The following is a 13,350-nucleotide window of genomic DNA, read 5'->3' as shown; positions in this document are numbered from 1 at the left end:
TTGGGGGGGTGGGAGGGGGGGGGGGGGGGGGGAGTAAATAACAAAAACTGGGGTACTTAAGAACAAATATACCTGTAATAATTTGAGAGTTTACTAACCTAAAAGGAGGATCAAGAATTCTTGCAATCAAATAACAGAACGGAATTTTACATGATTCAATGACTTCCCCCAAATCCATCAGCAGCAGGTAGATTTTACCAGGTTTGTTCCATTTTTTGCACGTCATCTGGGAGAAGTGGTTATTACATCATTTGATACAAGGGCGCGCTCAGGTAGATTAGAGCATTCATGACATTCTTGTAAAAGAGCCGCCTTCTCGGGGTTCATAATCAGAAGCTGCTGCACGTCTTTCGGTAGAACATTAAACACAGCCAGCAGATCTTTCTTCAACTTCTGGCAAACAACTTCAGTATCCGCATTAGCTCTTCCATACTGCTCCAGGAGAAAATTGCAATTATTGAGTGCATATATAAAGCTATAGCTAGATTGAGAAACAGAAAACTACAGCAAACAAAACATAAGTGCCAACAGTTACAACATTGAATGTGCACGACAGAATTGGCATATGAGATGCTAACTCATTGGCTTCTAAAATATTGAAGACTTTCCCACCAGCAATAAGCTCGTGAAGCGTGAAACACCAATCAGTACAAACTATTCCTTTTACGCATAATCTATGAAATAGGAAAAGAAATATTCTATTTTCTGTCCATCTCGAATTCAAAATTGAGCAAGAGTATGTGAGGAACAGTAATACAAAGCCAATACAAAGGCAATAGACTTGCAGGTTTGCTTAGCTTTGCAACTTCAAATATATCAATCAATTAATAATGGGAGCAGAATGAAGTAAGGTGCTGAGAATCTCAGAATTTAAAAGAGCTGATTTCATCGAACATACTTTTCATAGCTAGAACATAAAAACAATATAATGACATAAGGTATGGAGATAGTGCAAGAGTTGTACTCAAGCAAAATTCCTACCCATTTTAAAGACAATATGGAAAGGCAGTCAATGCCAAATTAGTAATTACAAAGTTTAAAACAAAAGGAAAAGAACATATACACAGACAAGTCCAAACGATATTTGATACCAAATATAACGTGGTCAAGTGATGAATAAAAAGACTATAGACACTTCCCCGAGTAATCTCCAAAATCCAGAGCTCTCATCATAGGATGCAACCTAAGCATTGCATGAATTTGATAAGCACACGCAGATACAAAATGGATCCAAACAAAACTTTTTTCTTCTTGATGACATTGAGTGGCACTCACATTTATTATCCACATCATTCAGATTGGTAGGCCGCTTCCTATTTACATAAATATCATATTCCCCGAAATGCAAAGATTGCATTGCCTGCTTCCACTTCACACTAATGCTCTACATTTATCAAATAATTGCAAATATCAACCTGTCGGCCAGAAAAAACAAATATGAAAAGACGGAAGTTCTAGGCTGAATCTGAATTTTACTTGGGCACTGAACAAAGAATGAGATTTATCGCATTACATTAGCCACTTAAGCAGCTCGGTCAGTTACTTGGCTGGGGAGTAGATAAGCTAATGCCAGTGGAATTAAAGCCATACCCAATCAAGAAAGGATGTTATCCAAGTATATCAAGGAGGTGTTATTGCTCCTATATTTTCTTTTTGCACCCTAGTCACAATGGCCGTATTTGCCCGATTGACCAGTGTAATCTACTCGGTTACTGGAGGACAATTTGCCAGAGGTTATTAAACTACTCTAGGAGGAACGTTTTTGTGTGGGCAGATTTCTACTTAAGCTTTCAACAAATAAGTACATTCTTTCAGTTACATTATAAATATAACTCTTTTTATTTCCTCCATTACTTTCCATTCTGATTACCCAACAAAGAGCTAAATCTGTTCACTAAGGTTAGTTAATTGCAACATTCCATTCCATGAGAAATTATTCTCTGTTTTACGTCAATCCTCACAAAATGATAATTGAAAGGCATAAATGTCATCCAAAAAATGCCAAAAGAGGTTGTCCAAAGCAGACCATCTGTGCTTTAAGGTGTTGAGGGTTCGGCCACTAAAGAACCAAATCTTCCTAATTTGAAATTAAAGGAAATGAGGAAGCTAAGTCCACATAACGGGGAAAGTAAGAATGGGAAGAATGTGCAAACAAGAGGAATTGACACCAATTCAGAATATTTAAGAGAAGATCGACATAATAGCTGGTATACACGTAAAATTATAGAAACTCTCACCTACGAGAGATGCAATCCCTAACTAATGCTAACTAATGCAATATAAAAGAATTGCATTCTTGTGTCTTGAATTGGAACTAGATATTTAATATTAATAGTTACAAAATATTCAGGCCAATTACAAAAGAAAAAACTACACGCATGAAAGGAACAGTTAAAAAAATACAAATCAAATGCAACATAGGAATTAGGTTCTAACATTAAAGATATCTCCCAACATACCAAATCTAGGCCATAAAACTAGTTAAAGGGAGAGTTAGACTTTGTGGTTGCAAAGAATTTGATTGTATAGAATTTCAGTTGATAAAGCTGAACAATGAAACCGTCAAACAGCAGAATTGAATCCAAAGAGTTGGTTAGAGGCCACGTGGATCTGTCAACATTTTGGTTTTGAAGCAAACCGAACCATTTTAAAACGGTTTGATTTAAGTTTCAATCTTTGCAAACCGTCTCAAACAGCTAACAATTTATCCAAAAAATAAATAAATAAATAAATAAATAAATAATAATAATAATAATAATAATAATAATAATAATAATAATAATAATGAAAGTAAATTAAATTAAATTTTATCCAACTCAATTAAAACTAAATGCATTTCCAGTTAAAAAGATACATTCATATTAGACATGATCCAATTAATCTCAATACCTAAATAACAATTATATATCCCAATTAATTAAATAATTAAATCATACCCAAATATTCATCAATCATCACAACTGTGAATGTAAAATTCTCAAATTGAATGAAGTATTGAACAATTGACCATATTCATCCACCGCCCATTACAATTAAGTAAACAATTAAATATAAATTTTAATTCAAACTCACATATTTCTTTACTTTTTACTAATATTTTTCTCGAATTACGGGTTATCCAATTTTTCTTTTTTTTTTTTTTGGTATTTGTTTGCCATATTTTATTGGTAATTGTTTTATATTGATCTAATTTGAGCTGGGCTCCCTTAAATTTTAACAAACAACATTTTTTGTTTATTTACATCTCAATTTTCTGGTAATGTTACTCAATTAGCTATTTACATTTTAATTTATTTTCTAGATTTTATTGTTCATTGCAAAATTGATTTAGTGAATTATTTAAATGGTCGTTTTGAAGGATCAATGAACCTTTCGACATATTACTTTGACAAAAATTCAATGCAAATAAATACTAGATTATCCCCCAAAATTACTAAAGATGTGTTAGCTATTCAAATATGCACAATTGTTCCTGAGTTTGTATTATGTATCAGTGATCGAATTTTGAATTCATTTAAGAGTTTGTTAAATGCAAATATGGTTGGGGTGGTGATTTGTCCTAAAATTGGGTTGCATAGTAACAAGGCAACCTATAGTGATTCGTCAATTTTTAGAAGCACTACACATGATAACCGAAATCAATTTGCGTGTACACATTTGAGTTTGCTTATATCAATTCCAGCCTTCTCTACTTTTGTATGTATCAATTTATGAATTATATATGCTACGTATGTTGTGTATGTTGCAATCAATTCACGTGTAGTCATGTATCAATTTTGTGTATATCAATTCCTGCCATCTAAGTCTGCAACAATCATTATTTGTTTCATTATTTAATTCATGTTATGTCTACTGCTTCTAACATGTCTGCCGCAATGCTTGGTTCTCAAATTAGCTCATAAAGTTGAGAGATATGTATGCATATATTATATAATTATTTGATTTGATTGATCTTTCTATTTATTTTCTTTTATTAGATGTTTTATATCATTTAACTATAATCAATGCATTCATGTACAATATTCTTATCTTTATGGAGGGTATGAAGTGCGTATTACAATTGTAATTAGTATCAATTAAGAGATTAAAATGTTTCTATCATGTTGTTGCATTATGATGATTATAATTGAAGAACTTTGATCTGTAATATTTTTAATGATACTATTTATGTCATGAAATTTTAAACTAACATTTATAATTTAAATTATTCAATATTTTTTATTTATTTTTTTTTTTTATTAAACCGTGATTTTAAATCGAACCATACTGAAAAAATGGTATGAATTGGTTAAATTTAGAAATTGTCGTTTGGCTTCATTTGGAAAATTTTCAAATAGCTTTAAGTAATTTGGTTTGAAAATTTGTCACAAACTGTCAAAACCGAACCGAGCTCAACCTAGCTGATATAGAGATGGATAGACTGGATTCACAACAAATTACTAATGTAACTGAATCAAATTTACTAAGAATGAAGGTTTAGTTTTGTTATTTTGTGTTCCTTTCCTTTCCATTTTACCATCTTCTACTCCAAGTACTTGCCTTCACACTAAAGTTTTTTCTTTTATGTTTTGGAGAATTTGCTTTAAAACTACAATTATTTATCTATGACATCTTATAGCACTACATGTAAATTGTTCTAAAAAATTTTCAATACAACTTCTCCTCTTCTATTCATCGATTTCACTTCTATTATTTTATAAGAGAGTTGATGCCAACACAAGTCTAATCATGGAGATATATCCAGGCGAAATGTATATATTCTCTTTCTCCTATAAATATTGACCAAACACTTAACCTACTAGTATCATTCAATATCATTCTAAGAAAAATAAATATTATCCATTTATTGCCATCCAATTTCCAGGAAATAGGAATAGGAAAGACAGAAAAATGTTATAAATGAGTTGACAATAATTGAATCACTCACACTTAGTGCTTGTTTGGCAAGGATTTTGATAATTGATTTTTTGACCGTTAGAGATAAAGTGGACCCTACCTGTGAGAGAAAATTTAAAAAATGATGGCTGAAATAGTAAAATAAAGGTCAAAAAATTGATTTTTTAATTGGCTTTTAAGCTGTACCAAACAAGCTCTTAATTACTTTCTCTAAAGACAAAATAAAATTTCCTACAAAGTTGGCTATAAGTCCCTTCACATTTCTGGACAATACCTTTCCATGTTATCTATGGTTCCTCATTGTGTGCCTACATCATATGCATGTTTTTTTGATAAAATGTTCATTTCTAGGGTTTAGACCAAAAAAGTGAATTTACATTAGGATATTAGACAAAGGAGTACGACTTGACATCAAACTTTATGCAGTGATTTTTCACGTCCATACTGTATTATTTTATTTTGTTTCATAGTAATATCGTTTTCTTAGTAATAAAAACACAAGATTTACATGCTACAAGTTTAATAGGGAAATGCCAATTTGCTAGTGTCAAATTTCCAGGTTCACATGACACAAGTTTTTGTTATATCAACCCATCATTTTCATTTCCCATTAGACACTTTAAATGCTTACGAACAGCAACCCAAAAAAAAAAAAGAAGAAAAAGAAAAAGAAAAAAGGAGGAAAGAACAAAAATGACAATCATGATTCCAGCAACAAAACTATGATTGGAACGTGTTATTGATGATATATGAGTACTTAGTTGCAAAATCTCATGGGCTGGATGCTACTTCACCTCAAGGCCAGCCACCTTATGGCGTCAAACTTCCTAACTGGTCATAGAGTTGTTTTCACTATCTGCTTCAAATGCTAGTAATCTATTATGAGTACAAGAAAAGACTGTACCGAGTTTATCGTTAGGGTATCCATTGACACCCATTTAAACCCTCAAGATATTAAGCAATTAAAAAATAATATCAAAGGTCCTGCATCAACAAGCCACTAGGAAATCAACAAGTACTTTTCACTCCTTTACTTCTGTAACTAAGAAAACCTAGAAGTAACTAAGAAAACCTCACTAATTCCTTCTCAAAAATCCCTAATATTTTTTTTTTCTCCTTCCATGGTAACAATTATGTAGACAAAACAGCCTAAAGATTTCGACCAGGTTCAATCAACAACTTATTTTTAGCTGATGCTATCCTAGTCAGATTAAATGCAAGTTTGAAAAATGCACATCAACCAAATGAGTAACAGGAAATAAGATTGAAATTGTTATTAATTTAATTAGTCTAACAAAAATAATGCACGTGAAGACTCTCAATCTTGGATATGTCCTTTTTCAATTGTGATTCATTTCATTGGTACCTTCTCTTTGGAATTCCTCCCTTGTAGTTTCTCAGGGGATGGCCAAATGCTTTTGAGACTAGCGCAACTCCTTGGAAATTGAAAGATTCACACAGATTGTAATACTATGATTTCGAGATTTCATTATCTATGTGTGGGCTTACATCCATACATTAATTCCAACGGAATAAGAACCTTTCAACCTTTTGGTAGCCAAATGGCTAAATACCAGTATTTCTAACATTCATTGAATTCATAACAGTAATATCTAAAAAACATCAATTGAGGGTGGGCGGTTCCCAATGTGGATTACAAGAAGTCTTTTCCATAATTTAGTACATTTGGTGGTATATTAATTCCTACGATGCATCGACACGGATTCGTGTACGTGTCGGATACGTTGATGAAAATTTTTCAAAAAAGTACTGACACAACACGTCGTCGATAGGTTTATTAAATTCTTTAAAATTCTTCATTTATATAGAATAAATTTAGTTTTATACTTGTTATTAATTTTTCTTATTGAAATCTTTTAAATAAGAGTACCTATTTTTTATTTACTAACAACTTTAAGTTAAAAGTATATAATATTTCTAATAAAAAAAGAAAAATAATTGTGATAGAGTGTATGAAGAGTGTCGGTATCGAAACGACATATGTCAGACACGGACATGCTACCCTAATTAAGTGTCCGTACAACAGAGATTAATTGCAAAGCAAGAGCCAATGCAATAGCCTAGTTTTTTACTCTGCTACATTCTATAGCATCTTTCTACTTGAAAAATATGCAACATGTTGTGCGAGACCATTGGGGGTATAACAAACTGTTGAGAATTGAAAACCTTAATTTTATTTCACCGTAGCAATCAATTAGCAAAAAGAAATAAAGACAAAAGATTTATGGAGATTCGTCTTAATTTGAGACTTGAGACTACTTCCTATTCTGCCACTATAGTAATTTACTACAATGAAAAAAAGTTTACAAAAGTAAATCACACAACTATCTTCTCTAACCTCTCTTTCTTTCTTTTATTATAGTAATATAAAGGCCTAATGATGATCCCTAATTATAAGACATATTAGGGCAAAACAGAAACTTACTAAGACACAAATTCCAAATACGAAATTTACAAGGACACAAATTCCTAAACCTCTCTAACCTTGATTCCCTTACTGGCTCTACAGTTAGGCTCCACAACTTAAGACAAAACACTTAATATTTTTTTTTAAGGCAAAAACAAATACTAGTGAAGCTAGTCATCTTGCTAGAAAAAGGTTCTAGACTGTACTGATACAGTTTAAAAGACTGGGACAAAGAAAATTTTCTTGTTTTCTCTCACTTCAGATTCTTGCTTTCTTTTGAAGGTAGCTTGCTTTCATGTATTTTAGGGGTGCACACTAGACAAGCAAAGCAGAATGCATGAAAGAAAAGAGAATAACTTGATTGAAGTAAACAATATCCTGGGATCAGTCAAGCCCAATATGTGAAAGCTTTAACTCTGCTACTGCTTAAAATATATAGTTTATGAAAGTTGAAGTATGAGACTACGATATTGCTTTTAGATTTCCAGAAACAGAAACAAAATATAATAAACTAGTCGTAACAATGAAAACAATTAAATATTTATTTTAAAACAATTTAAATTTTGCTAAATTTGGGCTCAACTTGATTACTGAACACACTTGAAGTCACTCTTATTTACCACTGGTTTACTCAGCTATCAATGAAGAATTGATTTGTCGAAATGAAGCCGTAGAGACCCCCCATTTCCACAGCAACTAAAACTGAAAACCTTAAAGAAATAGTTTCACTAGTTTCGCCAAAGGTACAGAACTGTGGAAGCAACAGAGAAATAAATATTTCCTCTGGAGAAAATTTACAAGGCTTCAAATGAAATCATGATTTCACAAAATCAATCATCACATTTAGTTTCATACACCAAGCCTCATCCTGACACTGAACTATCATATACTAAATTGAATGTCATTATGAAAGTTTATGAGAGGGTAGATTAGTCATATACCAAGCTTAGCGGGATTTAGGATTTCCTACAGAACAGGCAAAATATTTTAATGCAGCTTACTAGGAAGTCTTTTAACCAAATCCAACTTAAAGACCAAGATCAGCGGTTCTAATTATCTATTTCCATCTAAATTAACATGCTTGAATTCGTCGCAAGCTAAGAGTTGGTTCTCATGATTCATTTTAAAACCTTTTAAAGTGAATAATTTATATTCATGTATAACAATTAGATGGTATAAGACCAATATCAAGTTGATTTCCATCTTTAAGCATAGCGATTTCCATGTCCATGAAAATCAAGGGGCTAAAATGAGAACAAATTTAGGACATATAAAATAGACAAAAAACTGTTAATATACACTGAAGGACCATGTTTTTACTCCTATGTTGAAGCACAGGAAGTATCATATACAAATTAAGCCAAAGTTTCGCTTTTCAGCTTTATGATTACATTCTAAACTTCTTATTTAGTGCAATTAACTATACCTTACACTTCCGTCACAAGACCACACATTACTTGAAATATTCTCAGCATCCACACTACTTGAGTAACAATATCAATTGACGTCAAAATATTAAGAACCAAATACATCCCACATGAAGGAAAAAATTTATGGCAGAGTTATCTGAATTTGACACTCGGAAACAATTAGCCAAGTAGGCACCCTTAATGAGTGAAAATAGATTCTCAAGCTTGAAATATAAATGGACTAAATACAATTCCCCACTTTCCCAACCTTTGGGGGGAGGATAACTTTAGGGCATGCATTGACCTCGAGGATGATATGACTGTTAATATTATCCATTCTATATGCATCATTCATCTAGTTCTTGAAACTTTTTTGTCTGAATAAAACAATATCATTAGGCATACCTTGGTATACATGAGATTACTGAAACCCAATATGAGAACCAAAAGAGTTGAATTGAATTTAGAAAAAGCACTTGCCTGCATTTCTCCTAGAAGCTGCCTTTCAATTGCATTGAAAGAATCAACAATTTCCAATTCAGACATTTTAGATATCAACCGCTGTATGTTTGTATTAATACTAGCTTGCCTCCACAGTTTATATTGTTCTTGCTCAGCAACAGCACGCTTTCTCCGAAACCATGGCAAAAAGTTGTGTCCTTTCAAGAAACGCCTGCATAATAATAAATAAAATGACACAAACCAGATGAGTTCTAATTAGTTGCGTATATAACTAGGAAACACCACACGCAAAAATAGAAATCCAAAATTTAGCAGATAAGACTACATCTAAGACTAAAAATACAAGAAGCCTTTCTTGGGAAATTGAGATCTTCCAGAGATGCAAGTAAGAGAAGCAAACTAATGAGAATTAAATAAGAGCTTAGGGTGGTAACAGATGCCTTGGGAATTCTCCTAACATTTGATATGACCATCTAGAGGAGCATTGGTATCAGATGGTACAAATTTGCAAAACCACTAATCTATCAGGTGGGAGTTGGGGTAGGATTCAATTTTGAACTGATGTATGGTATGAAAAGAAGCCTTTGCAGCAGGAATATCCTGCCCTCAGTTGTCCAAGATATCCAATCAAAAGTGAGTAATGTGGCGAAAAGTGATTGAGAAATATTTGCAACCCTAACTTGTGATGAAAATGTAAAGACCAGGAAAAGGAAAGTGCAATTTGCACAAACTTTAAGAAGCCCTGGTGACATAGAAGACAGAAACATGAGAAAATATGTTCTTAGTCTCTATCTAAATATTGACAAGGAAGCAGAGAATGTAATTTAGGGAAGCAAGCATGGAAGACTAGAGTCACTTCATGGTGAGGAAGCAACTCAACAAATTAATCTTACGAATTATAAGTGACAATCATATTCTCTCTATAAGTAAGATGATTACAATGCAAACATGTGTTCCTATATTGTTTAGTAGCTAGAGGCCAGAGCTTTATGGTCACTTTGATAGAAACTTACTAAGCAGTCTAGGTTGTGCCAGTCATAGTTAAAAGGGAAAATTGCAGCAAAGATCCCAACCTATGGCCTTCTTAACAACTACATCCTCAATCTTTTCCTCTTATTACATATTCCAACCTCTGTGCTTTCTAGTTTTATTTCTACTTTTCCCTTTTTCTTTCCTAATTTATTTGAGAATAAGAGTAAAATCATCCTTTCAACAGAAATCTAACTTTTTAAAGGTCATGGATGGTGTTAAGAAACAGCTCTCGTGCTAATTATTGATACTTAGGAAGGACCAAATGATAGAACTTTTAAGCAATTATTTAACTCTACCCATCTGAAATGAACATAAACTGGAAATATTATTCTTAAAAGTAGGCATACGATGTACGAAAAATTTATACCCAAAATACCATGATACTTGTACTTTCTTCACTGATCTTTAGCAAATAAACACAATTATATAGCAATGAGACACTTCTCAGCACACAGGATTCCACCCCCACTGTTGTTGAAACTCACTTATCACAAAAACAATTTACGTACTAATCAATATAACAAGAGATGGAAATTTAACATCATTACCTGTACAGCTCCAGCCAATTTGACCTCATTCTCTTCAGTAGAAATTTGCCAGGACCTCTTGCTGATAAGCTCCATAGGAATTCCTCGGTATTGAATGAGGGTAGGGGAGGAGGATCAGAAAATGGAGATGATCCTTCAGAAGGTGTAGATGCTTTGAAATAAGGGCCAAAAGGTGCCAAGAAATTAGTGGTGAGCTCCAAAAAATGGCGACGCAATATATCATTGTTAACAACTGACATAGACTCCTCAACCCTTGGAGACATGCCCGCATCAACAAGCCTATTCAAGATAGACGTATCCGGCTTTGTCACTGCAGCATAATTTGTCCAAATGGCTTCTTTGTGCTCTGTCATCAGACACAAAGGGCCATCTCTCCTCAACTTCACAGCATTCAAGAAATTTGCAGGAGCAAACTTCCTTAAAGAAAGACGCTGATTTAATCCTTCATGTCCAGCAGGATTTTCCCCCGTTGAAGCCCTGGAACCAATGGCAGAACGAATTGAATTTGAAGCAGGACTACCAACTGAAACAATGTGAGGCATATTACGCAGTGCTTTTAAGAAAAAGAGGTTTGTCACACCCAGAATCATCGGAGGAAATGAAGCCCCCTCTGGAAGACTGTTTAAATGTGCAAATTCTGGATCATGAATAGTAAAGTAAGGCCTAAAGTCAATGCTGCAAAGAAGAGGAGCAACCAAACTAACTAGACCAGCAACAGCTTGACAACACTGTGGAGGTGTTGGTGCTATGATTAGAATGGGCTCCCCAATGACTAACAACTCCCACAGCTTCCAGAGCTGCATCAACAGCCCCCTAAATGCGCCAAAAAGATCTGAGTCATGAAATAGACCATATGGTACAGACTGATTTGAAGGAAGCAGAGGAGCCAGTGATGAAGCAGAGTCCTCAAAGAATACACCATTATCTGATGGCAAGCTATAAGAAGGCGGTAAGTTCACTTTAAGTACCGCATTCCCAATAGGAAGCTCCATTAGCTGACCAAGAATAGGAGTAGGCCACCTTGATACATAGGCAGCAATATAATTAAGAGCTTTCTTTCCAACATCAAAACACAAAGGTCCCATGATTTGTAACAGAGGTCTAAACACACTAGAGTAGGGGCTATGAGAAAGAATTACCACTGATTTTTGCTCTCCACCTCGCTTTAACCTCTCGTCATGTCTCTGCCTATTAAAAACAAACCCATACAAGTATTTTGAGGTAAAGCCACGGAAATTTCTATTTCTTTGGTCTAGCACACCTGCTGTCACTGGCTCTTGGAATGCTTCATTATTTTCTACTTCAACCATGTCTAACGGTCCCACATTGACCACTTGAGAAGTTTCCCTTCTCCTAGTGCGGAAGAAGAAGATACAATCATGGATGCTTGACCGGTTGTGATGCTGGGAAACAGAATCTGGAAACGAATTAAAGGCAACTTCAAGCTCTTCATTTTGGCTAAGAGAGCCAGGTGGATAACACTCCTCAATGAGCTGACCCTGCTCTAGATCAAACCTGATGATACAAAATGCAACGATCCATCTCTGCAAAGATCTTTCATCAACTTTTAATTCAGGTTCTGACTTCACAGAAAATGTAGGAGATCGATTCATTTTCAGCCAGCCCAAAACCAACAATCATCCATCAAATGAACTCCACTTTCAGCGTCGTTATACTCAAAAGATTGCAGGATATGACTTGATCACTGAAATTTGCAAAGTTGTATCACCAAGTCAGACCCGGAAGGGGAAAAGATCCCAAGGAACTGCAAATAGTATAAGATGCATAACCTTCTCAGGAGAGGATCTCCTTATGACAGAATAGAACCCATCTTGGATGCAACAATCGGCAGAATAATAATCAAGATGACAAGTTCCACCACATATATCTAGGGAGAGGAAAATAAATAAGGAAAACTCTTAAATTGATTTTAATCATCATTCATGCAAAATAAATGAAGTTAGAATTAACTCAATTCAAGAAATTACAAAATAAAAATAATGCTTGAAATCAGCCAAAAAAAAAAGGAAAAGAAAAAAAAAAGGAAAAGCTCAATTCACAAAAGGCACTGCAAATGCGATTAAAAACAAACTTCTTTCTGAAAGAGGGAAACACACATAAAAGCATCAAAATTCGGCCTTGAACCAACAAATTACCATACGTTTATGAAACAGAAAATACGCATTTATATGAATTTGGTCATTAACTCACATTCAATAAAATGTTCAATTATTACCTAAATAGCACACGTATGGAGAAGTTGCAATCAGCGAAAAGCATTTTGGATCTGCTAAAATCGGATGAAAAATCCGGATGACGAAATTTAAAAAAAGAATCAAGATCTTCTGTGGGATTTTGCTGTAAGAATAAGTTGGATTGAACTAATTTTGAAAAGTTTCGATTCGCGTAAGACTTGAAATGAATTTTGTTGAAGCAAAATTAGGGTCCCTTTCATATACCTTCTGTAGTCGTTTCCGAGTTTGGATTTTCATGTTTTATTTGTTTTTATCGGGAAGATTGCAGCGCTCGCCCCCAATCCGTGTATTTTTGAGGAATGCTATCTGTAGCGGTTCAA

The 13,350-nt window shown here is 33.9% G+C and overlaps 1 protein-coding gene across 8 annotated transcripts; it reads right to left on the bottom strand.

The window, feature by feature from the left end:
- Positions 1-56: 56 nt before the first annotated feature.
- Positions 57-13,350, bottom strand: LOC111372113 (protein DENND6A). Of its 8 annotated transcripts, none has more exons than XM_022994287.1 (5): positions 13,235-13,350; positions 12,566-12,663; positions 10,776-12,480; positions 9,214-9,406; positions 57-432 (listed from the first exon to the last, which is right to left on the bottom strand). In XM_022994287.1, exons 3-5 carry the CDS (start codon positions 12,386-12,388, stop codon positions 223-225), a joined length of 2,016 nt encoding a protein of 671 aa, XP_022850055.1. In that variant the 5' UTR covers positions 12,389-12,480; positions 12,566-12,663; positions 13,235-13,350; the 3' UTR covers positions 57-222. The 8 variants fall into 8 exon arrangements, 6 of the variants coding, with proteins under 6 accessions (XP_022850055.1, XP_022850053.1, XP_022850054.1 ...); XM_022994285.1 differs by lacking the exon at positions 13,235-13,350 and adding an exon at positions 13,012-13,228; XR_002698687.1 differs by lacking the exon at positions 13,235-13,350 and adding exons at positions 1,276-1,415; positions 13,012-13,234 and having other exon boundaries at positions 345-432; positions 10,776-12,663.

This window comes from Olea europaea, chromosome 23 (genome assembly GCF_002742605.1).
Source record: "Olea europaea var. sylvestris chromosome 23, O_europaea_v1, whole genome shotgun sequence".
In the NCBI taxonomy this organism is placed as follows: domain Eukaryota; kingdom Viridiplantae; phylum Streptophyta; class Magnoliopsida; order Lamiales; family Oleaceae; genus Olea; species Olea europaea.
The sequence above is the reverse complement of the archived record's forward strand: the minus strand, read 5'-3'. Positions and strand labels throughout refer to the sequence as shown.